The sequence below is a fragment of the Bufo gargarizans genome, chromosome 2 (assembly GCF_014858855.1).
Source record: "Bufo gargarizans isolate SCDJY-AF-19 chromosome 2, ASM1485885v1, whole genome shotgun sequence".
Lineage (NCBI taxonomy): Eukaryota > Metazoa > Chordata > Amphibia > Anura > Bufonidae > Bufo > Bufo gargarizans.
Genome location: NC_058081.1, coordinates 27,497,754 through 27,520,965, shown reverse-complemented (window position 1 = coordinate 27,520,965; position 23,212 = coordinate 27,497,754). Strand labels below are relative to the sequence as shown.

General features: G+C 43.4%; 1 protein-coding gene across 1 annotated transcript in view; it reads left to right on the top strand.

Moving 5' to 3' along the window:
- LOC122925551 (chromaffin granule amine transporter-like) overlaps positions 1 to 23,212 on the top strand; it is a 121,025-nt gene that overhangs the window by 82,075 nt on the left and 15,738 nt on the right. The window contains exons 10-12 of the mRNA XM_044276909.1: positions 15,006 to 15,084; positions 15,165 to 15,216; positions 15,444 to 15,627. Coding sequence (XP_044132844.1) covers positions 15,006 to 15,084; positions 15,165 to 15,216; positions 15,444 to 15,627 — 315 coding nt within the window. The remainder of the gene's footprint in view (positions 1 to 15,005; positions 15,085 to 15,164; positions 15,217 to 15,443; positions 15,628 to 23,212) is intronic.

Below are 23,212 nucleotides of genomic sequence, written 5' to 3'. Positions count from 1 at the left end.
TAGCTGAGTGGATAAGGTCCTTGCTGCTAATGGACAATGTTGGGAGTTCAAATCCTGGCAGAAACTTTTCAGAAATTAGATTTAAATACACTGGGGTGTCCCCAAGCACTGACTCCATATATGGATATGGCTATAAATGTAGTCAGAGCAGGGACTCCTAATCCGAACTAGAGTCCCAACACCATACCCTCTTCAGCGCAGGGGGGGTGCCTGGAGTTCCCCCATTGACTTCCATTGTGCTCAGTAGAACATTCAAGCATCTCGAGCACTTTGGTGCTCGATCAGCACTAGCCAGTACCCTTTCGTAAGGTCCAAAACAGAAAAATACCAGGCTTGTCCTAACCTTTAAATGAGCTCATCCACCCGGGGCATGGGATATGCATAAAATTTGGAAACCTCGTTAAGATTTTGAAAGTCGTTACAAAAAAAACGCAACGTCCCATACGGATTGGGTATCAATACTATAGGACTGGCCCACTCACTTTTTGACTTCTAAATGACATCTAGCTGCACCTCCTCTGATATTGCTTGTCGCCCAGCCTCGGGAACTCGGTATGGTTTTAATCGGAATTTTGCCTGAGGCTCGGTGACAGTCATGCTGGATTTTGGAAGTGCATCCAGGGAGATCCAAGACAACATCTGTGTTCCGACTAAGGAACTCCCTGGCCTCCTGAGTCTGTTTAGAGGAGAGGCTGTCAGCAATTTTGACTGTGGCAGCCACCTCTTTTGCATCAGACAGAGGGGCCAGTACCTCTTCACCTAGAAAACCCGGCCGTGGGCTGTCTTCTGTACAGGTTTCCCTATCTTTCCACAGTTTGAGTAAATTCACATGGTAAACCTGCTCCGGATTTCGCCGCCCTGGCTGGTATACCTTGTAGTTTACATCTCCAATTTTCTCGAGTACCTCGTAGGGCCCCTGCCACCTACCCCGGAACTTACTGTATCTCACAGTGGCACCACCTCCGGGTACCGGGTGGCGTAGTCTAGAATGACTAAGATGTGTGATACCCTCTGGCAGACTTTGGTACTGGGCCTATGAGGTCAATAGCTATTCGGTCAAACCGTACTTCAATAATCGGGAGAAGTACTAGGGGACTACGGAAATGTGACTGGGGGCTAGTTATCTCGCAGGCAAGACTCCAGAACATATCGGGTAATAGTCTATCCAGCATGGCCTGGGGACTTAGCACATCAGGCTGTAGCCACTTTTGGAAGAGGGGGTAGCAAGCCTTCTTTCAGACACAAGGCTCCCAGATCCCAACACGGAGACATGGCTTCTGAGCCCAGCTGCCTATTAAAGGACAGCTAGGTGCTGCCAAAACCCAGACAGGCATTTAAAATCCAGTCTTGTATTTGACCTCACCTGGCTGTAAATCAGCCCAGCAGCACATGCTTGAAGGAAATACCTGTTTTCCCAGACCAAACCCCCTCACTGTGTCACAATATATATATATATATATATATATATATATATATATACAGTTGAAACCAATAGTTTACATACACTATATAAGAAGATACATATGCATGTTTTTCTCAATATCTGACATGAAATCAGTATAAGCGTTTTCTGTTTTTGGTCAGTTAGGATAACCATAATTATTATTATTTGCCAAATGCCAGAATAATGAGAGAGAATGTTTAAAGGCATTTTTATTACTTTCTGCAAAGTCAAAAGTTTACATACATTTCATTAATATTTGGTACCATTGCCCTTAAAATGTATGACTTGGGTTAAATGTTTTGGATATCCTTCCACAAGCTTCTCACAATAGTTGGTCGAAATTTGGGCTCATTCCTCCTGATAAAACTTGTGTAACTAAGCCATGTTTGTTGGTCTCCTTGCTCACACTTGCCTTTTCAGCATTGCCCATAAATTTCCAATAGTATTAAGATCAGGGCTTTGTGATGGCCACTCTAAAACATTGACTTTGTTATCCTTAAGCTACTTTGTAACCAGTTTGGCAGTATGCTTCGGGTCATTGTCCATTTCGAAGACGCATTTCCGCTCAAGCTTTAACTTCCTGGCTGATGTCTTGAGATGTTGCTTCAGTATTTCCACATAATCTTCTTTCCTCATGATGCCATCTATTTTCTGAAGTGCACCAGTCCCTCCTGAAACAAAACAACCCTACAGCATGATGCTGCCACCCCCTTGTTTGAGGGATGGACTCTCACTGGTCGCCGCCTTCCTCAATGTGCCTGCGCCCAATATGTTCTAGTGAGGAAGCCAGCAGCCGGCGAGCGTCCTACCATCACTGCGCCTGTGCCAAATACTGAACGGGACGGCACTGGCGCGAGATTTCCCTGGCAGACTGGGCCGGCAGGAGGAGACCAACGCTGGCCTGGCCCTGTCAATCAAGAGTAGAAGGGAGTGGAAAGAGGTGGGCAAATGGAGCCTCTAGGAACAGGTGCACCGCCCCCCTTCTCCTAGAGGCTAATTGGCATATAATAAAAGTTTTAATTGCACAAAAACGGGGGCACAATGAAAAAAAAGCAATAGCAGTGTTAAATTCAGGTGACATTTGCACATTTATAATGTCAGCCTGTTTAATAGTGAAAAGTGTGGTGACAGAAACCCTTTAAATACATCCACAGGTGTGTCTCTAATTAATTCAGATGTTACCAACAAACCTAACAGAAGCTTCCAAACACATGACATCATCATATGGGCAGTCCAGAAGTGTTTAAAGGCATAGTAATCTTAGTGTATGTAAACTTTTGACAGAAAGTAATAAAAAATGCCTTAAAATATTCTCTATCTCTATCTATCTGTCTATCTCTCTCTCATAATATTCTGGCATTTGGCAAATAATAATAATTATGGTAATCCTAATTGACCAAAAACAGGAAAGGTGTCATGGTCTTACCTCCTTGCTGTTCCCTTCGTTTGACATGTGCTGGCGGCCATCTTGGTTTCTGGGTTTTCTTGTAGCCTCCCACCCTGCGGCTCCTCCTTCCCACTGGGAGGAGCTGGATGCCCAGCTCATATATATAGGAGGTCTGTGGCTTCAGTTCCTTGCTTGGTCCTCCTGTGTTCACATGCTTCCAAGACTGCTGCTGCTTCTGGTTCCTGATCCTGGCCTCGTCTGACTACCCCGTTGGTTCCTGATTCCGGCTTCGTCTGACTACCCCGTTGGTTCCTGATCCTGGCTACGTCTGACTACCCCGTTGGTTCCTGATTCCGGCTTCGTCTGACTACCCCGTTGGTTCCTGATCCTGGCTACGTCTGACTACCCTTCTGGTTCCTGACCTCTGTCTCCGCAAGACCCTGCTTCGGTCTAGCCATCCGTTTGGACTTTGCTTACGGCTTGCTCTTCAATAAAACCTTCTTCTTCTCCACTTATCTCTGTTGTACGTCTGGTTCATGGTTCCTTGACATTAGGACCAAGCCATGAATTCTGACGGTACAGGGCCACCCTCGCTACCTACGCTGGTTGCCAGACTTGATCAGCAGGATCACCTGTTGGGTCGGTTCGCTGTGGCGTTGCAAACCCTGCTTGAACGCACGGCTCATTTAGCTTCCGTTGCCGATGGGTCGGTTGTCGCTCCTGGGCCCGCTCCTACTGCCGCTCCGGTTGTTGCGCCAGAGTCTACCCCGACACCTGTTGCTGCGCCTGTGGTGTTTCGGGGTATGACCGGTTCTGCCCCCCTTCCACAGCGCTTTGGGGGAGAGCCAACTCAGTGCCGAGGTTTCCTTAACCAGGTGGGCATTTACTTCGAGTTGCTGCCACATGCCTTTCCTACTGAGAGATCAAAGGTGGGCTTCTTGATCTCGCTGCTCTCGGACAAGGCCTTGGCCTGGGCCAGCCCTTTATGGGAGAACAACAATCCGGTGGTTGCCGAGTTTTCCGGTTTTGTTGCTTCTCTTCGGAAGGTATTCGATGTGCCGGCTCGTGCTGCCTCTGCTGCGAAGCTCCTTATGTCCATCAGACAGGGTTCACGATCCGTAGCTGAATACGCCATTGAGTTTCGTACCCTGGCAGCAGAGGTGGGCTGGAATAATGAGGCTCTGGTCGCTGCTTTCTCTCATGGTCTCTCGGATGCCTTGAAGGATGAGGTTGCAGCTAAGGACCTACCAGTGGAGCTCGAGTCTCTTATTTCTTTCCTGATTTTGATTGACACCAGACTCAGGGAGAGACCTTCCTTTAAGGAGAGCCTGCGGAGGTCTCCTAACAGATTGGCGCCTACGTTTGCTGTCCCACCCGTGCCTCCCTCTCCTCCCACGCCTCCTGGGGATGACTTGTCTGGGGGTGAACCCATGCAGCGGGGGTTTGCTCGCCTTTCCGAGGGGGAGAGGGCACTCCGGAGACGCGAGGGCCGATGCATGTACTGTGGTCTCGGTGGGCATTTTCGGTTGGCATGTCCGAACCGTCCGGGAGAACGCTCGCACCTGAGGTCCTGTCGGGGGCAGATCTTGGGTGGAGTCTCCTCGTCCCCGGTTTCCCGTGTTGACAAACCACTGATTACTGTTGTCCTCTCCTGGGTCGGGGGCTCGGTGACGACCCAGGCGTTGGTGGACTCTGGTGCTGGTGGTTTGTTCATTGATGGTGTGTTCGCCGCCGCCAATTCCATTCCTCTGCAGCCTCGAGGTTCCCCACTGGCTCTTGAGGCGATAGACGGCAGACCCCTTCTGCCGCCACACGTGACTCATGAGACCCTTCCAGTGGGGATGGTCATTGGTGCCGTTCACAGAGAGTCGGTCTGTCTCCAGGTTATTTCGTCTCCACACTACTCGGTGGTCTTGGGGTACCCCTGGCTTCAGAAGCATAATCCGACTTTCGATTGGAAATCGGCCGAGATCCTCTCGTGGTCACCGCAGTGTGGGGCTAGTTGCATCCATGGGCCTGTCAAGTTGCTGAGTACTTCCTCGGACTCTCTGTTGCCTCCTGAATACGAGGAGTACCGGGATGTATTCGATAAGGTGCGTGCGGTTGCCCTACCTCCGCACCGCCCATACGATTGTGCCATAGAGTTACAATCTGGTGCCGTTCCTCCTCGTGGCAAAGTCTATCCACTGTCGGTAGCGGAGAATGAGGCCATGGAGGAGTACGTGAGGGAGGCGCTTTCACGCAGACACATTCGCAAATCCTCGTCCCCGGCAGGGGCTGGATTTTTCTTTGTGAAAAAGAAGGGCGGTGAGTTGAGGCCTTGCATCGATTACAGGGGTCTCAATCGCATCACGATCAAGAACGCTTACCCGATACCCTTGATTTCCGAGCTGTTCGATCGCCTCAAAGGGGCCACGGTCTTTACCAAACTCGACCTGAGGGCGGCATATAACCTGGTAAGGATCAAGGCGGGCGATGAGTGGAAGACCGCGTTTAACACCAGGACCGGTCATTATGAATCCTTGGTTATGCCCTTTGGGTTGTGCAATGCGCCCGCAGTCTTCCAGGAATTCATCAACGATGTTTTCCGTGACCTGTTGCAGCAGTGTGTGGTGGTCTATTTGGATGACATCTTGGTATATTCTGAATCCATGGAGGCCCACATTCTGGATGTCAGACGAGTGTTGCAAAGGTTACGAGAGAACAAGCTGTTCGGTAAGCTTGAGAAATGTGAATTTCACCGATCCCAGGTAACCTTCTTAGGTTACATCATTTCCGCTGAGGGGTTCTCCATGGATCCTGAGAAGGTTTCGGCTGTCTTACAGTGGCCCCAGCCCAGTGGTCTTCGTGCCCTGCAGCGCTTTTTGGGCTTCGCCAATTATTATCGGAAGTTCATCAGGGACTTTTCCTTGCTAGCCAAGCCTCTCACGGATCTGACCAGGAAGGGAAGTAATCCCCAGGTCTGGCCGCCCGAGGCCATCCGAGCTTTTGAGGCTCTAAAATCCGCATTTGTGTCGGCTCCGATTCTGTCGCATCCCAACCCTGGGTTGCCGTTTGTCCTCGAGGTGGACGCGTCTGAGACGGGAGTAGGCGCCCTCCTGTCTCAGCGTAGAACACCGGAGGGTCCTCTGCTTCCTTGTGGGTTTTACTCCCGGAAACTGTCTTCCGCGGAGTGCAACTATCAGATTGGTGACAGGGAGTTATTGGCCATCGTGCAGGCCCTTAAAGAATGGAGGCACTTGCTCGAGGGCTCGGTGGTTCCGGTTCTCATCCTGACGGACCACAAGAATCTGACCTACCTCTCTGAGGCCAAGAGATTGACACCACGTCAGGCCAGATGGGCTCTGTTCTTGTCACGTTTTAATTACGTGGTCTCCTACCTACCCGGTTCCAAGAACATCAGAGCGGATGCCTTATCACGGCAGTACTCCGAGCTGTCCGGGGAGGAGTCGATTCCGACTTCGGTCATACCTCCGAATCAGATCCTGGCCGCCATTCGCACCAGCCTGACCTCTCCCCTGGGTGAGCAGATTTTGGCGGCTCAATCTGGTGCTCCCTCTGGGAGACCCAACGGCAGGTGTTTTGTGCCTGAGGAGTTGCGCACTCGGTTGTTGCGAACCTACCATAACTCCAAGGCCGCGGGGCATCCTGGAAAGAATCAGCTGTCCTGGGCTGTTTCACGTCTGTTCTGGTGGCCTTTCCTACGTTCCGACATCGCCGCATATGTAGCGGCATGCTCCGTTTGTGCCCAGAGTAAGTCCCCTCGGCACCTTCCGTTGGGCCTTTTGCAACCCATAGCCACCGGGGAGCGTCCATGGTCACACCTGGGGATGGATTTCATTGTGGACCTCCCTGCATCCCGAGGCCATACGGTCATTCTCATGATAGTGGATCGGTTTTCCAAAATGTGCCACTGTGTTCCTCTCAAGAAGTTACCCTCTGCACAAGAGTTGGCCTCGATTTTTGCCAGGGAGGTCTTCCGGTTGCACGGTTTGCCCAAGGAGATTGTGTCGGATCGGGGGAGTCAGTTTGTGTCCAGGTTCTGGCGCGCCTTTTGCTCCCAGTTGGGGATTCATCTCTCTTTCTCCTCGGCCTACCACCCTCAGTCCAATGGGGCCGCAGAACGATCCAATCAGGCCTTGGAGCAATTCCTTCGTTGCTATGTCTCCGATCACCAAGACAATTGGGTTGACCTCCTGCCTTGGGCTGAGTTTGCCAGGAACACGGCGGTGAACTCTTCCTCTGGGACGTCTCCCTTCATGGCCAATTATGGGTTCCAACCTGCCGTGTTACCGGAGATATTCTCTCCCCAGGATATTCCGGCTGTGGAGGATCACCTTTCCGTCCTACGTGCTTCTTGGGTACAGATCCAGAGGTCCCTTGAGGTCTCTGCGCAGCGCCAGAGACCTCACATAGTCACAATATGGATTTCTATTTTATTGGTCACCAGTTCTTAAGTTTAGAATTTAATGACCCTAAAGCATTGCAAATCAGGTGTACCTGAAATACTAAAAAAAAAGCAACCAAAGACTGAATTAGCACGGCAAGCTTTGTTTGTATACAGTATGAGTGTATGTAAACATGTCCTAGTACACATGCGTATATATATATATATATATATATATATATATATATATATACTGCTCCGGTGCCTAACTGATACATTGAACATGCAGCATTGTGACAGATGCTGTGCTGACATGGTAAAATAAAATCTGTGACTGGTCAGTCAGAGTGCGGGTCTTGGTGCAGACACTGGAGCGGTTCAGAAGCGTGTGCATTACTTATTACACACGCTCCTCTGTTGTTGAGTCACTGAACAATTAGCGCATCGAATACTGGGCTCTGGAAGTTCGTTCTGTCTCTGGGGCTGAACGTGTGGTGACCGCTCCAAGGATGGAGATCCAGCCAGTGCCAGAAACGGACAGCCAGGTTGCCATTAGAAATATTGAGCACCAGCTGCCTGTAAGGAGTTGTACACACATCTGCAGCAGCCTATTTCCAGCCTCTGGGGTATCCTTCGACCCTTAGGACGTTTCTACGAAATATGTCCCTCTTATAGAGCGAGTAAATTTGAAGCCAGTTGCAGTTAAGCAATGCGGACATAAAGTCCCCTTTGTAGATGGTAATGTTGGTACCCAGGGTAGGATTGCCAGAGTGGCCTACAGTCTCTGTAGATGTTGTATACACGTGTCACGGTGTTCCTACCTGGATATCCTTGGATCCCAGACATGGTGTAGTCTGAAGCAGTGCAAAAAGGCTAGTTGAACTTGGATGATGAATAAGTAAAATAAATGGATTCCAGACTTGTAGTAACGTTAAAGACAGCTTTACTTGGCATAAACGGTAATACAAACAATTTCCAAACTGTATATTGGTGAATAGCAGGTATTGGCTTAATCTGGCATGCAAATACTTCTCTACAACAATCTCATCCCTGCTATGCTAGCTGGAGTAAACAGGAACTTTCCTCTTCTACTGGAATGTAGTTTAGCTGTCTGTAGTCTGTCTCTTACTTTAATCCTAGGAACTTCTTGTCCTAGCTTTGGAGTACCTCAAGCTCTAGCTTCAGCTAAGATGAAGGCAATGCAAGCCCAGGAGGGGACAAGCAACCATGTAGTGCTCTGCTAGCCGACACACAACCTCTCCCTACGGAGGGTGGACTAGAGACTCTCCTTCTCACTGACTAACTAAACTCCTCCCTCTCTAGAGTGGGCTGGAAGGGAACTGGAAAGTTCCTCTCCATAGAAACTATCTCTTCTCAGATTTGCTGCCACCTGCTGGTGAACCAGGCACATAACACTTTTATATTACTTCAGCAGGGAAATAAATACACATCGCAGGAAATTACATTAGATGACACAGGAAGCACCAACCAAGATAGTGGGGGTACAAAGGAGGTGGCAATGCCACTCTGGGGTATTACACATCAACTGATTTTACCATGTCAGCGCAGAATCTGTCACAAATGATGTCCCCATCACATACTGTATAGTAGCACTTTTGCCTCCACGTACTGTAAGCAGGGACAAATACTGCTGTACAAACTGCAGTTCCATTCGCCATCTGCAGTTTACAAACCCTAATTGCACCATGAATTTTCTAACTACACTTTTTACACGCTTCGTTCTCTAATGAAACAGGAAATCGCACTGCACTCACACAATTCTACTGTGATCGCTAGCGCTGCTACATCTGTACATTTTAAAGGAAGGGTTAAATACCACCAGTACCTGACCTGCAAGCGGGCACGATAAGGAATTATACCTACAGGTTCCGGGTTTATGAAGGGAAAGATTCCCAGATACAACCCCCTGAATACCCACCCGTCCTAGGAGTTACTGGGAAGATGGTGTGGGATTAACTGCACCCATTGCTAGATAAGGGTTACTACCTCTATGTGGATAACTATTACACCAGCATCCCACTATTCATGTCCCTAAAAGTCAGAGGTACTGTGGCTTTCGGCACAGTATGCAAAAGTCAGAGAGGCCTCCCTAAATCCCTGGTAGGGCAACTACTCCGAAAAGGTGACAGTAATGCTCTACGCCATGAGAACTTCCTGGCGGTTAAGAACAAGGACAAGAGGAATGTCCTTGTACTGACCACTATTCACACTAACACCTCTTCTCCTACCCGAGTGTGAGGTACCACTACCACTGTCAACAAGCCAGACTGCATCCTTGATTAAAACAGGCACCTAGGAGGGGTTGATCTGTCTGATTAAGTTGTGAAACCCTGCAGAGCCGTTCGTAAAACTAAGGTGTGGTACAAAAAGCTGGCCGTATACATTTTACAGATGGCACTGTACAATGCGTACATTTTTGTCACGCTTCAGTGTGGGAGGGAAACACCACACTGAGCATAAGAGGGAAGGGGGGAACAGGGAATCAGGCCTAAGAACTAGGGAAAGAAGATGGACACCTCATAGTAAAACCCTCACCAAAATCCTGACTGACTATCAGTATGAACAGACCCCAGAGGTAGGTGTGTTCATACACAGGAATAACTAGAGTCCTATCTAGCCCTACAGGACCCTAGTACTAATGGCAGGGACGAGACTACCTCTTCCTCCAAAAGGAAGGACAAGCAGGAGTCTCCTTCAGGCCTAATACAAACAATAGGGAAATGCAACACACAGAACCCAAACAAAATACAAAAAGGGAAAGTAAAAACGTAACTTCAAAGGAGCAATGGAAGCACCAGGAACTCTGCCGAGATCCACACACCAGCTTTCCACAACAGAAACTGAAGCTATAAACAGCACAGCATTGTGAGAAAAGCAACAATAAATCAGGAAGGTTAAATGACCACATTAGCAACACCTGAGGCAAGGGGGGTGGCTATTACCAGATACCACACAGACGCCTATTGATCCACAAGGAAAACCTGTCATATCAAACCACGTGTTGCCAGTCTTACTGATCTTCTGCCACCTGTCGTGGGAACGGCCACACAGGAACTTCCTTTAGTTCCAAGCGGTGGTCATCAAGGACCTAATTTTCCAAAGTCAGGAAGGGGAGGACCTGAGTACTTCAGCAGGTCATGGTGCCCGTGTAGTACCAGGAAAACATTTCCCTGGTGAAGTCCCACAAACAGCGAAGAGGGAAAAAAAAACAAAAAGATGCCAGGTTTGTTACAAAAGGGGAATACGAAAGGAAACCATTTATAAGTGCAACACCTGCCCTGATAAACCTGGCATAAAGGATTGTTTCCGACCTTTCCATTCATCCATGGATTATTAATTTCATCCTTTATGCTTCCTGTAATATTTCCATATTTCTCATTTAGTCCCCCTTGCTTGCATACCCACTTTCCAACAACCACTACATATTCTTTTCTGTGAGACAACTGTCAAAGTCAAAATTGCCCTTTCCACCCCTTAAAATGTTCATACACTTTCCAAAATGGGGTCACTTCTTGGGGATTTTAATTTCTGGGGATCTCCGGAATTTTTAAACATGCAACATGGCACATAAAATCCATGTCTGTTTATTCATGCCTGCAAAATCCATATTTTGCAGTTTGCCTCTAGAGTCCTGCTCTGCGACCATGCAGCAGGCTACAAGCACATATGGGTTGTTTCCAGAATGGGGAGAAAATGGGTAACAACACATACTGGGGTGCATTTTTTCCTCTTATACCTTGTGAAAGTGAAAAATTGTCTGGTTGTATTTTTTCATTTTCACAGCCGAGTGCTTTTAAATCCTTTGACAAGTGTTTCTACCTTCTGTGAGACACCTATTTGCGGAAAAGTACCCTTTCCACCCCTTAAAATTTTTATACAGGGGTGCACTTTCCAAAATGGGGTCACTTTTTGGGGAGTTTAATTTCTAGGGACCTTTGTGAATGCAACATGGTATCTAAAATCCATGTCTGCCAATTCAGGCCTGCAAAACTCATATTTTGCAGTTTAAATCTAGAGCCCTGTTGTGCACCCATACAACAGAAGGCTTCAAATACATATGGGGTGTTGCTGTATTCAGGGGAAAATGGGTTACAAAATGTGAGGTGCATTTTGTCCTGTTACCCCTTGTGAAAGTGGAAAATGTGGGTGTAAAGCAACTTAATCAGTCAAGTGTTTCCTAATTCTGTAAAACACCTGATAGGTCAAAGTGCTCACTACACACCTTGAAATATTCCTTGAGGGATGTAGTTTCCAGAACGGGGTCACTTTTTGGGGGTTTCCACTCTAGAAGTACATCCTGCAAAATCTGTCCTCCAAAAGCCCTATGGCGCTCCTTCCCTTTTGAACCCTGCCATGCGTTCATGCATTCCTTTTTCAGCACATGTTGGGTGTTGCCATATTCAGGGGAAAATGGGTTACAAAATTTGGGGTGCATTTTGTTTTGTTACCCCCTGTAAAAATTTGGTTGTAAAATTCTGTAAAAAAGCGTTATGGGTCAAAGTACCCACTACACACTTTGAAATATTCCTTGAGGGGTGTAGTTTCCAGAATGGGGTCAATTTTTGGGGGTTTCCACTCTAGGTGTACATCAGGGTGTGTTCAATTGCAAGATGGCACCTGTCAATTATTCCGGTGAAATCTGCTTTCCAGAAGCCATTTGGTGCTCCTTTCTTTCTGACCCCTGCGGTACACCCATATAGCAGTATACAAGCACATATAGAGTATTGCTATAATCAAGAGAAAAAGGGCAATACATTGGGGGTGCATTTTCTCTAGTTATCCCTTGTGAAACTGAAAAATTTGGGCCTAAAGTCAATTTTTCTGGAAAAAAATTGCAATTTTTCATTTTCACAGCCAATTCCATGAATCACCTTTGAAGACAAAGTGCTCACTACACATCTTGAAAGATTCCTTTAAGGGTGCAGTTGCCAGAATGAGATCACTTTTGGGGGGTTTCCACTCTAAGGGTACATCAGGGTGTGTTCAATTACGAGATGGTGCCTGTCAATTATTCAGGAGAAATCTGCCTTCCAGAAGCCAGTTGGTGCTCCTTTCCTTCTGACCACTGTGGTACACCCATATAGTAGTATACAAGCACATATGGGGTATTGCCATAATCAGGAAAAAATGGGCAACAAATTAGGGGGTGCATTTTCTCTAGTTATCCCTTTTGAAACTGAAAAATTTGGGCCTAAAGTTACTTTTGCTAGAAAAAAATAAAAATTTTCATTTTCACAGTCAAATGTTTTCTAATTCTAAAAAACACTTTTGGGGTCTAAGCGATTACTACATGCCTTGAAAGATTCCTTGAGGGGTGTAGTTTCCAGAAAGGGGTCACTTTTGGGGGTTTCCACTCAATTGCAAGATGACGCCTGTCAATTATTCCAATGAAATCTGCCTTTCAGAAGTCATTTGGTGCTCCTTTCCTTTTGACCCCAGTGGTACGCCCATATAGTTTCCGGAATGGGGTCACTTTTTGATATTTATTACTGTAGGGGTGCATCAGGGTGTCTTCAATAGTGACATGGCGCCTGAAAATTATTCCAGTGAAATCTGCACTCCAAAATCCATATGTTGCTCCTTGCACCCTGTGCCCTGCCGTGTGCCCATACAGCAGTTCACGGACACATATGAGGTGTTTCTATAAACTGCAGAATCAGGGTAATAGATATTGACTTTTGTTTGGATGTCAACCCTTGTTGTGCCACAGGAAAATATATATGAAAATGTAAAATCTGCCTAAAAAAGCTAAATTTTGATTTTTCATCTCCTTTTCATTTCATTCTTATGAAACACCCAAAGGGTTAACAAAGTTTGTTGAATCAATTTTAAATAACTTGAGTAGTGTAGTTTTTAAAATGTCATTTATTGTCAATTTATATCATGTAAACCCCTAAAAGTGACTTAATAACTTAATTAGATCTTTAAAAAAACTGTTTATTGGAAAATCTAAAATTTGCATGTACTGTAAATTTCAAAGCCATCTGACATCCTAAAAAAATTAAATGAAATTTACAAAATGATGCCAACATAAAGTAGACATATGGGAAATTATGATTGATAACTATTTTATTAGGCATTACTATCTGTCTTAAATGTAGAAAATCAAAAATTTCAAAAATAGTGCATTTTTCAGAATTTTCTGTAAATTTGATGTTTTTCCCAAATAAAGGAAAAAAATATTGACTCAAAGTTATCACTTATATAAAGCACAATGTGTCACGAGAAAACAATCTCAGAATCAGATAAGTAAAAGCATTCCAAAGTTATTACCACATAAAGTGACACAGGTCAGATTTGCAAAAATAGGCCTAGGGTAGAAGGGATTAACAGGGGCAGAATGCATGCCAATATTTACACCCGCACAAATGATAATTGTCAGAAGAAAAAGTGGCTGGTTCTGAACAAACCTAGAAAAATTCTTCCTTTTAATTGGGAACAGCAGGAGTACAGTGTGGATATGGAAAGGATAGGACACTTGTGGCATGTGACTACAACAGTAAAGGTAGTGCAGTGGCTGGGTTTGGGGTTGCCCCAATGTTACAATGACTCCCCCAGACACCGTCAAGGTGTCACCACGTGTTGGTGCTCTCTGGAAGGGATGGTAAGACGTGGTTCACCCCAATAGGAAATAAGTCCAGAGAGTCAGGGTCTGCAGTAAACCAGTTTGCTTCTTTACTGGAGGAATTCAGGTGCAAAACAATATAGGCGAGGCATAGGGCTGGCTTCTCCCGTCTCCTCCCTGGCAGAAGAAGGGTTTGGTGCTGAGGAAAGGCCCTGAGTTACCTGCTCCCCCAAAAAAGCAACTATGGACAATTATGGATAAACTTATTACATATAAAAATGTTACATAAAATAACTATTAAATAATTATCTATCCAGCACTATTCTAAAAAAAAAACACCAAAAAAATGAATATTCTTTATTTAAGGCCAGTTTTAAACTTCCACAGAATATAGATTTTTTATTTTTTTGGGGGAGGAGGAGCATTGGATAAATAATTATTTCCAGTACTAACACCATGTTGAGAAGCTGTGCACCACTCCAATGAGACAAGAGGACTGTTTTTCTGGCTTGGTAAGCTGAAACAACTTTATTGCATTATTTGTGCATAAAAACTATACTGCCTAGGTGCACAGGTGTCACTACATGACAGTAGCTGTTTTCTATATTTAGGTCTAAAAAACAAAATAAAATTACACAGTAATTGACATCTACCCTAAACAATACCAAAAACTAATTTCTCACGTTTAAAACCTCATAAAGATCCCATGTCAGTGAAAACAAAAGTTAGAGATGCTGAAATGGAGGGGGGTATTATTGCTCTTTTTGGTCTGCTCTTGAAACATATTTTTAAGAATTTTTGGTGACTTTCTTTAACATTTTCAATGTCACTATATTTACAATACAAATCCTGAAATTTTGCATGTTCAATCAGGCCTCTGAGCCTCATAATAGTCTAATATGTCCTGTTGTTTAGAGATTACTTCTCGGCAGGTAGGATACATGTGGTACTGTATACAGAACACACTGTCCACTAATCACAATAGTTGAAGGGTCACAAGTTATCTACTCCCCTTCTCTTCACAGTAACCTGGATGGGGCACCCTCTCTAAAAAATCCATATGTCCAAATTTTTTTACGCAGCCTCTTTAATATTCTCCTTCTTTATTCTATTATTCAGAACACTGGTTGCCGTTTTTCTTTAATAATTACATGTTGAGTATAACCCCCCGGTATAACCCGCTCATGTTTACTTCTAACAGGTTTGATTTTCCTACCTGCCAGTGTTATGTACCTCCTATGCACAAACCTGTTTGGTACTCTGGCATACAAGATGGGGAGGTTGGTCTATTCCTATTCTACCTCTAGATATTTACTGTTATGAATTCACAGGAGACTAAATCAGTGCCTTCTTTTTTCAGGTGGCTGTGTGCACTTGTCGGAATGATACTCATGGGAATTGGTCTTTTATTGGTCAGTATGGATAGCTCAGTGCATGGTAGAAAGTCCTCTGCCTCATGGGTGCACCTGATTTTTAGTGGTCTAATGTCAACTTGGCAACTATGGATACTAGACCTCCACCTATTGATGCCTTAAATGTACATGGTTCAGGCAACTAGCTTGAAAATAAATGTTCATAAAATCAAAATGTATATTTCTAATCAGAACATTGTGCATCTACATGCTCCTTTCCCATCTAGGTTCCACTAGCTTCCAATATGTATGGTCTCATTGGTCCTGTGGCTGTCATGGGCATTGCTGTTGGAATGGTTGATACATCAATCTTCTCTATCATGGGACAACTAGTAGATCTACGTCATACATCTTTGTACGGTGGGATATATGCCATTTCAGATGCTGCTATATGCGTGGGATATGCATTGGGTAAGATTTTTTTTAACATTGTCTACGTTTTACAGTATATGTGATGGCTTATAATACTCATGCCCATGATAATTGCCCACTTGTTAGCTGTATTCACATGCATTCACTTTAATTTCTGCATTAGGGCTCATTCACACGAACGTGTAAAGCTCGTGCCCGTGCTGTGGACCGCAAATTGCGGTCCGCAATGCACGGGCACTATTCATGGGGCAGGCGCCGTGTATTGCGGATCTGCAAATACGGTCTGGAATACAGCAATGGGCATCACACGTAACGAAACTGCATAAATAATTTGATCACCAGAGAGAAGATAGTTTGCTCTTTTGTTGATCATCATTATAGAAAGAAGCTAATTTAAAAAAAAATTTGATTCAGCCGGTTTGATCCAAATTTTTTGGGTTCAATCCAAATTTATTTGTGGCGAAACGCATTAAAAACTGCTATTTCCTGGCTGCAGAGAGCCTTTATAGTGGTGTAGAACACTGTGCCTTGCAGTAACACGCAAGTCTGCTCCGGTAGTGAAATTCATATGACAGGCGTCGCTCATAGAATCACTGCACACTTTACTCTTTTGGGCAGTCACGGGCCAAAACTGACCAAATACCTCAAGTATGAACTCAGCCTTACAGGTCGATGGAGAAGCGCACTCCTTTTACACCGTCATCAGCTGATTCCACATAGATGTCTACTAATTCTGTTCTATTAAACGCTTATATAAGCAAAGCCCCCCGACAGAGTGGAGCAGTGTTAGCAGTAAGTTTGTGTTGACGTCACTGATTATTTTGTCCTTCCTCTGATCTGTCAGAACAATAACCCCCCAAAAATTTATCCTGTCTGTTGAGCATCTGCCTTTAGAATATATAACTGCACCACTGAACCACAAATATATTTTTATTTTGCCACTAATACACAAAAAAACAAGCTTTAGAACATAAAACTGTACCGCGGAACGGCAAATATATTTTTATTTTGACACTATTACACAACAAAAAGGGCTTTAGAACATATAACTGCACAGCTGAATGGCAAATAGGCCCTTATTTTTTGCACTTATACACGTCACAGAAAGCTTTAGAATATATAACTGCACCACTAAACGACAAATATATTTTACTTTTGCCCCTAATGCATGACAAAAAGGGCTTTAAAACATATAACTGCACCGCTGAAAGGCAAATATAATTTTATTTTGCCACTATTACACAACAAAAAGAGCTTTAGAACATTTAACTGCACCGCTGAACTGCAAATAGGCCCTTATTTTGTTTCACTTATGCACACCACAAAAGGCTTTACAATATATAAATGCACCGCTGAAGGTCAAATATATTTTTCTTTTGCCACTAATACATGTGAAAAAGGGCTTAACAACATATAACTACATCATTGAACGGCAAATCTATATTTTTTCGTACCACTAATACACGCCAAAAAAGGCTTAAGAACATATAACTGCACCACAGAACGGCCAATATAGTTTTCTTTTTCCACTTATACACACCACAAAAGGCTTTAGAACATAAAACTGCAGCGCTGAACAGCAAACGTATTTTTCTTTTGTCACTAATACACGGCAAAAAGGGCTTTATAACATATAACTGCACCGCTGAATGGCAAATTTATTTTTCTTTTGCCACTAATACACTCCACAAAAGGCTTTACAGCATATAACTGCACCGCTGAACAGCAAATACATTTTTCTTTTTCCACTAATAGATGCCACAAAAGGCTTTAGAACATATAATTGCACCGTTGAACGGCAAATATATTTTCTTTTGCCACTAATACACGGCAAAAAGAGCTTTACAACATATAACTGCACCGTTGAACAGCAAATATATATTTTTGGGCGCCATTAAAACATGGCAAAAAGAGCTTCACAACATATAACTACACCGCTGAACGGCAAATATATTTTTCTATTGCCACTAACACACAGCAAAAGAGGCTTTATAACAAAAAACTGCACATCTGAACAGCAAATATATTTTTCTTTTGCTACTAATACACGGTAAAAAGGGCTTTAAAACATATAACTGCACCTCTGAATGGCAAATACATTTTTCTTTATCCACTTATACATGCCACAAAAGGCTTTAGAACATATAACTGCACAGTTGAACGGCAAATATTTTTCTGTTTTGCCACTAATAGATGCCACAAAAGCCTTTAGAACATATAACTGCATCGCTGAATGGCAAATAAATTTGTATTTTCCACTTATGCACGCCACAAAAGGCTTTAGAACATATAACTGCACCGTTGAACGGCAAATATATTTTTCTTTTGCCACTAATACACGGCAAAAAGAGCTTTACAACATATAAATGCACTGCTGAATGGCAAATATATTTTTACTTTGCCACTAATACATGGCAAAAAGGGCTTTAGAACATATAAATGCACCGCTGAATGGCAAATATATTTTTCTTTTGCCACTAATACACGCCACAAAAGGCTTTAGAACATATAACTGCCCCACTGAATGGCAAGTATATTTTCATTGCCACTAGTACACACCACAAAAGGCTTTAGAACATGTAACTGCACCGCTGAACGGCAAATATATTTATTCTTTTTCCACTTATACACGCCACAAAATACTTTAGAAAATATAACTGCATTGCTGAAAGCAAATATATTTTTCTTTTGCCACTAATACATGCCACAAAAGTCTTTAGAACATATAACTGCACCGCTGAACAGGAAATATTGTTTTCTTTTGTGCCATTAATACACAGAAAAAAAGGGCTTTACAAAATATAACTGTACCTCTGAACAGCAAATATATTTTTCCTTTGCCACTAATACATAGCAAAAAGGGCTTTAGAACATATAAATGCACCGCTGAATGGCAAATATAGTTTTATTTTGCCACTAATATACGCCACAAAAGGCTTTAGAACATATAACTGCACCGCTGAACGACGGCAAATATAGCTTTCTTTTGCCACTATCAATCACACGGCTAAAATTGACTTTACAACATACACTCACCTAAAGAATTATTAGGAACACCTTTTGCGTCAGAACTGCCTTAATTCTACGTGGCATTGATTCAACAAGGTGCTGATAGCATTCTTTAGAAATGTAGGCCCATATTGATAGGATAGCATCTTGCAGTTGATGGAGATTTGAGGGATGCACATCCAGGGCATGAAGCTCCCGTTCCACCACATCCCAAAGATGCTCTATTTGGTTGAGATCTGGTGACTGTGGGGGCCATTTTAGTACAGTGAACTCATTGTCATGTTCAAGAAACCAATTTGAAATGATTCAAGCTTTGTGACATGGTGCATTATCCTGCTGGAAGTAGCCATCAGAGGATGGGTACATGGTGGTCATGAAGGGATAGACATGGTCAGAAACAATGCTCAGGTAGCCTGTGGCATTTAAACAATGGTGAATTGGCACTAAGGGGCCTAAGGTGTGCCCAGAAAACATCCCCACACCATTACACCACCACCACCAGCCTGCACAGTTGTAACAAGGCATGATGGATACATGTTCTCATTCTGTTTACGCCAAATTCGGACTCTACCATTTGAATGTCTCAACAGAAATCGAGACTCATCAGACCAGGCAACATTTTTCCAGTCTTCAACAGTCCAATTTTGGTGAGCTCGTGCAAATTGTAGCTTCTTTTTCCTATTTGGAGTGGAGATGAGTGGTACCCGATGGGGTCTTCTGCTGTTGTAGCCCATCCGCCTCAAGGTTGTGCGTGTTGTGGCTTACACAAATGCTTTGCTGCATACCTCGGTTGTAACGAGTGGTTATTTCAGTCAACGTTGCTCTTCTATCAGCTTGAATCAGTCGGCCCATTCTCCTCTGACATCTAGCATCAACAAGGCATTTTCGCCCACAGGACTGCCGCATGCTGGATGTTTTTCCCTTTTCACACCATTCTTTGTAAACCCTAGAAATGGTTGTGTGTGAAAATCCCAGTAACTGAGCAGATTGTGAAATACTCAGACCGGCCCATCTGGCACCAACAACCATGCCACGCTCAAAATTGTTTAAATCACCTTTCTTTCCCATTCTGACATTTAGTTTGGAGTTCAGGAGATTGTCTTGACCAGGACCACAACCCTACATGCATTGAAGCAACTGCCATGTGATTGGTTGACTAGATAATCGCATTAATGAGAAATAGAACAGGTGTTCCTAATAATTCCTTAGGTGAGTGCATAACTGCACAGCTGAAAAACAAATATATATTTTTTGGTGCCACTAATATACGCCACAAAAGGCTTTAGAACATATAACTGCACCGCTGAATGGCAAATATATTTTTCTTTTGCCACTAATACAGCCCACAAAAAGCTTTAGAACATATAACTGCACTGCTGAATGGAAAATATATTTCTTTTTCTACTAATACACGTCAAAAAGTGCTTTACAACATATAACTGCACTGCTGAACGGCAAAAATATATTTTTTGAGCTACTAATGCACTACAAAAAGGGCTTTGGACCATATAACTGCACCGCTGAACGCCAAATATATTTTCTTTTGCCACTAATGCACGCCACAAAAGGCTTTAGAACATATAACTGTACCGCTGAACGGCAAATATAGTTTTCTTTTGCCACAAATGCATTTCAAAAAGGGCTTTACAACATACAAATGCACGGCTGAACGGCAAATTATTATTTTTTTGTGCCACTAATAAACTACAAATAGTGCTTTACAACATATAACTGCACCTCTGTATAGCAAATATTTTTTTCTTTTGCCAGTAATAGACGGCAAAAAGGGCTTTATAACATAACTGCACCACTGAACAGCAAATATATTTTTCTTTTGCCACTAATACATGCCACAAAAGGCTTTAGAACATATACCTACACTGCTGAACGGCAAATATATTTATCTTTTGCCACTAATACATGGCAAAAAGGGATTTATAACATATCACTGCACCGCTGAACAGCCAATATATATTTTTTTCCACTTACACACGCCACAAAAGGCTTTAGAACATATAACTGCATTGCTGAACGGCAAATATGTTTTTCTTTTTCCACTTATACATGAAACAAAAGGCTTTAGAATATACAACTGCACCTCTGAATGGCAAATATATTTTTCTTTTCCCACTAATACACGCTACAAAAGGCTTTAAAACATATAACTGCACCTCTGAACGGCAAATATATTTTTCTTTTTTTACTCATACACGCCACAAAAGGCTTTAGAACATATAACTGCCCTGCTGAACTGGCAAGTATATATATTTTTTTTCCACTAATGCATGCCACAAAAGGCTTGAGAGCATATAACTGTACTGCTGAACGGCAAATATCGTTTTCTTTTGTCACAAATGCATGGCAAAAAGGGCTTTACAACATATAACTGCACATCTGAACAGCAAATAAATTTTTCTTTTGCCAGTAATAGATGGCAAAAAGGGCTTTATAAAATATAACTGCACCGCTGAACAGCCAATATATATTTTTTCCACTTACACACGCCACAAAAGGATTTAGAACATATAACTGCACCGCTAAACGGCAAATATATTTTTCTTTTTCCACGTATACATGCCACAAAAGGCTTTAGAAAATATAACTTCACCGCTGAACTGCAAATACATTTTTCTTTTGCCACTAATATACGGCAAACATGGCTTTATAACATATGACTGCACCACTGAACAGCAAAAATATTTTTCTTTTGCCACTAATACACGTTAAAAAGGGCTTTATAACCTATAACTGCACTGGTGAACAGCCAATATATATTTTTTTTCCACTTACACACGCCACAAAAGGATTTAGAACATATAACTGCACCGCTAAACGGCAAATATATTTTTCTTTTGCCACTAATACATGACACAAAGGCTTTAGAACATATAACTGCATCGCTGAACTGCAAATATATTTTTCTTTTTCCACTTATACACGCTACAAAAGGCTTTACACCATATAACTGCACCAATGAACGGCAAATACATTTTTCTTTTGCCACTAATACATGGCAAAAGGGATTTATAACATATAACTGCACTGCTGAAAAGTCAATATATAATGTTTTCCACTTACACACTCCACAAAAGGCTTTAAAACATATAACTGCACTGCTGAACAGCCAATATACAGGTCCTTCTAAAAAAAATTAGCATATTGTGATAAAGTTCATTATTTTCTGTAATGTACTGATAAACATTAGACTTTCATATATTTTCGATTCATTACACACCAACTGAAGTAGTTCAAGCCTTTTATTGTTTTAATATTGATGATTTTGGCATACAGCTCATGAAAACCCAAATTTCCTATCTAAAAAAATTAGCATATTTCATCCGACCAATAAAAGAAAAGTGTTTTTAATACAAAAAAAGTCAACCTTCAAATAATTATGTTCAGTTATGCACTCAATACTTGGTCGGGAATCTTTTAGCTGAAATTACTGCTTCAATGCGGCGTGGCATGGAGGCAATCAGCCTGTGGCACTGCTGAGGTGTCATGGAGGCCCAGGATGCTTCGATAGCGGCCTTAAGCTCATCCAGAGTGTTGGGTCTTGCGTCTCTCAACTTTCTCTTCCCAATATCCCACAGATTCTCTATGGGGTTCAGGTCAGGAGAGTTGGCAGGCCAATTGAGCACAGTAATACCATGGTCAGTAAACCATTTACCAGTGGTTTTGGCACTGTGAGCAGGTGCCAGGTCGTGCTGAAAAATGAAATCTTCATCTCCATAAAGCTTTTCAGCCGATGGAAGCATGAAGTGCTCCAAAATCTCCTGATAGCTAGCTGCATTGACCCTGCCCTTGATAAAACACAGTGGACCAACACCAGCAGCTGACATAGCACCCCAGACCATCACTGACTGTGGGTACTTGACACTGGACTTTTGGCATTTCCCTCTTCCCAGTCTTCCTCCAGAGTCTGGCACCTTGATTTCCGAATGACATGCAAAATTTGCTTTCATCCGAAAAAAGTACTTTGGACCACTAAGCAACAGTCCAGTGCCGCTGTTTCTGGTTCAAAAGTGGCTTGACCTGGGGAATGCAGCACCTGTAGCCTATTTCCTGCACACGCCTGTACACGGTGGCTCTGGATGTTTCTTCTCCAGACTCAGTCCACTGCTTCCGCAGGTCCCCCAAGGGACCTGGAATCGGTCCTTCTCCACAATCTTCCTCAGGGTCCGGTCACGTCTTCCCGTTGTGCAGCATTTTCTGCCACACTTTTTCCTTCCCACAGACTTCCCACTGAGGTGCCTTGATACTGCACTCTGGGAACAGCCTATTCGTTCAGAAATTTCTTTCTGTGTCTTACCCTCTTGCTTGAGGGTGTCAATGATGGCCTTCTGGACAGCAGTCAGGTCGGCAGTCTTACCCATGATTGCGGTTTTGAGTAATGAACCCGGCTGGGAGTTTTTAAAAGCCTCAGGAATCTTTTACAGGTGTTTAAGAGTTAATTAGTTGATTCAGATGATTAGGTTAATAGCTCGTTTAGAGAACCTTTTCATGATATGCTAATTTTTTTAGATAGGAATTTGGGATTTTCATGAGCTGTATGCCAAAATCATCAATATTAAAACAATAAAAGGCTTGAACTACTTCAGTTGGTGTGTAATGA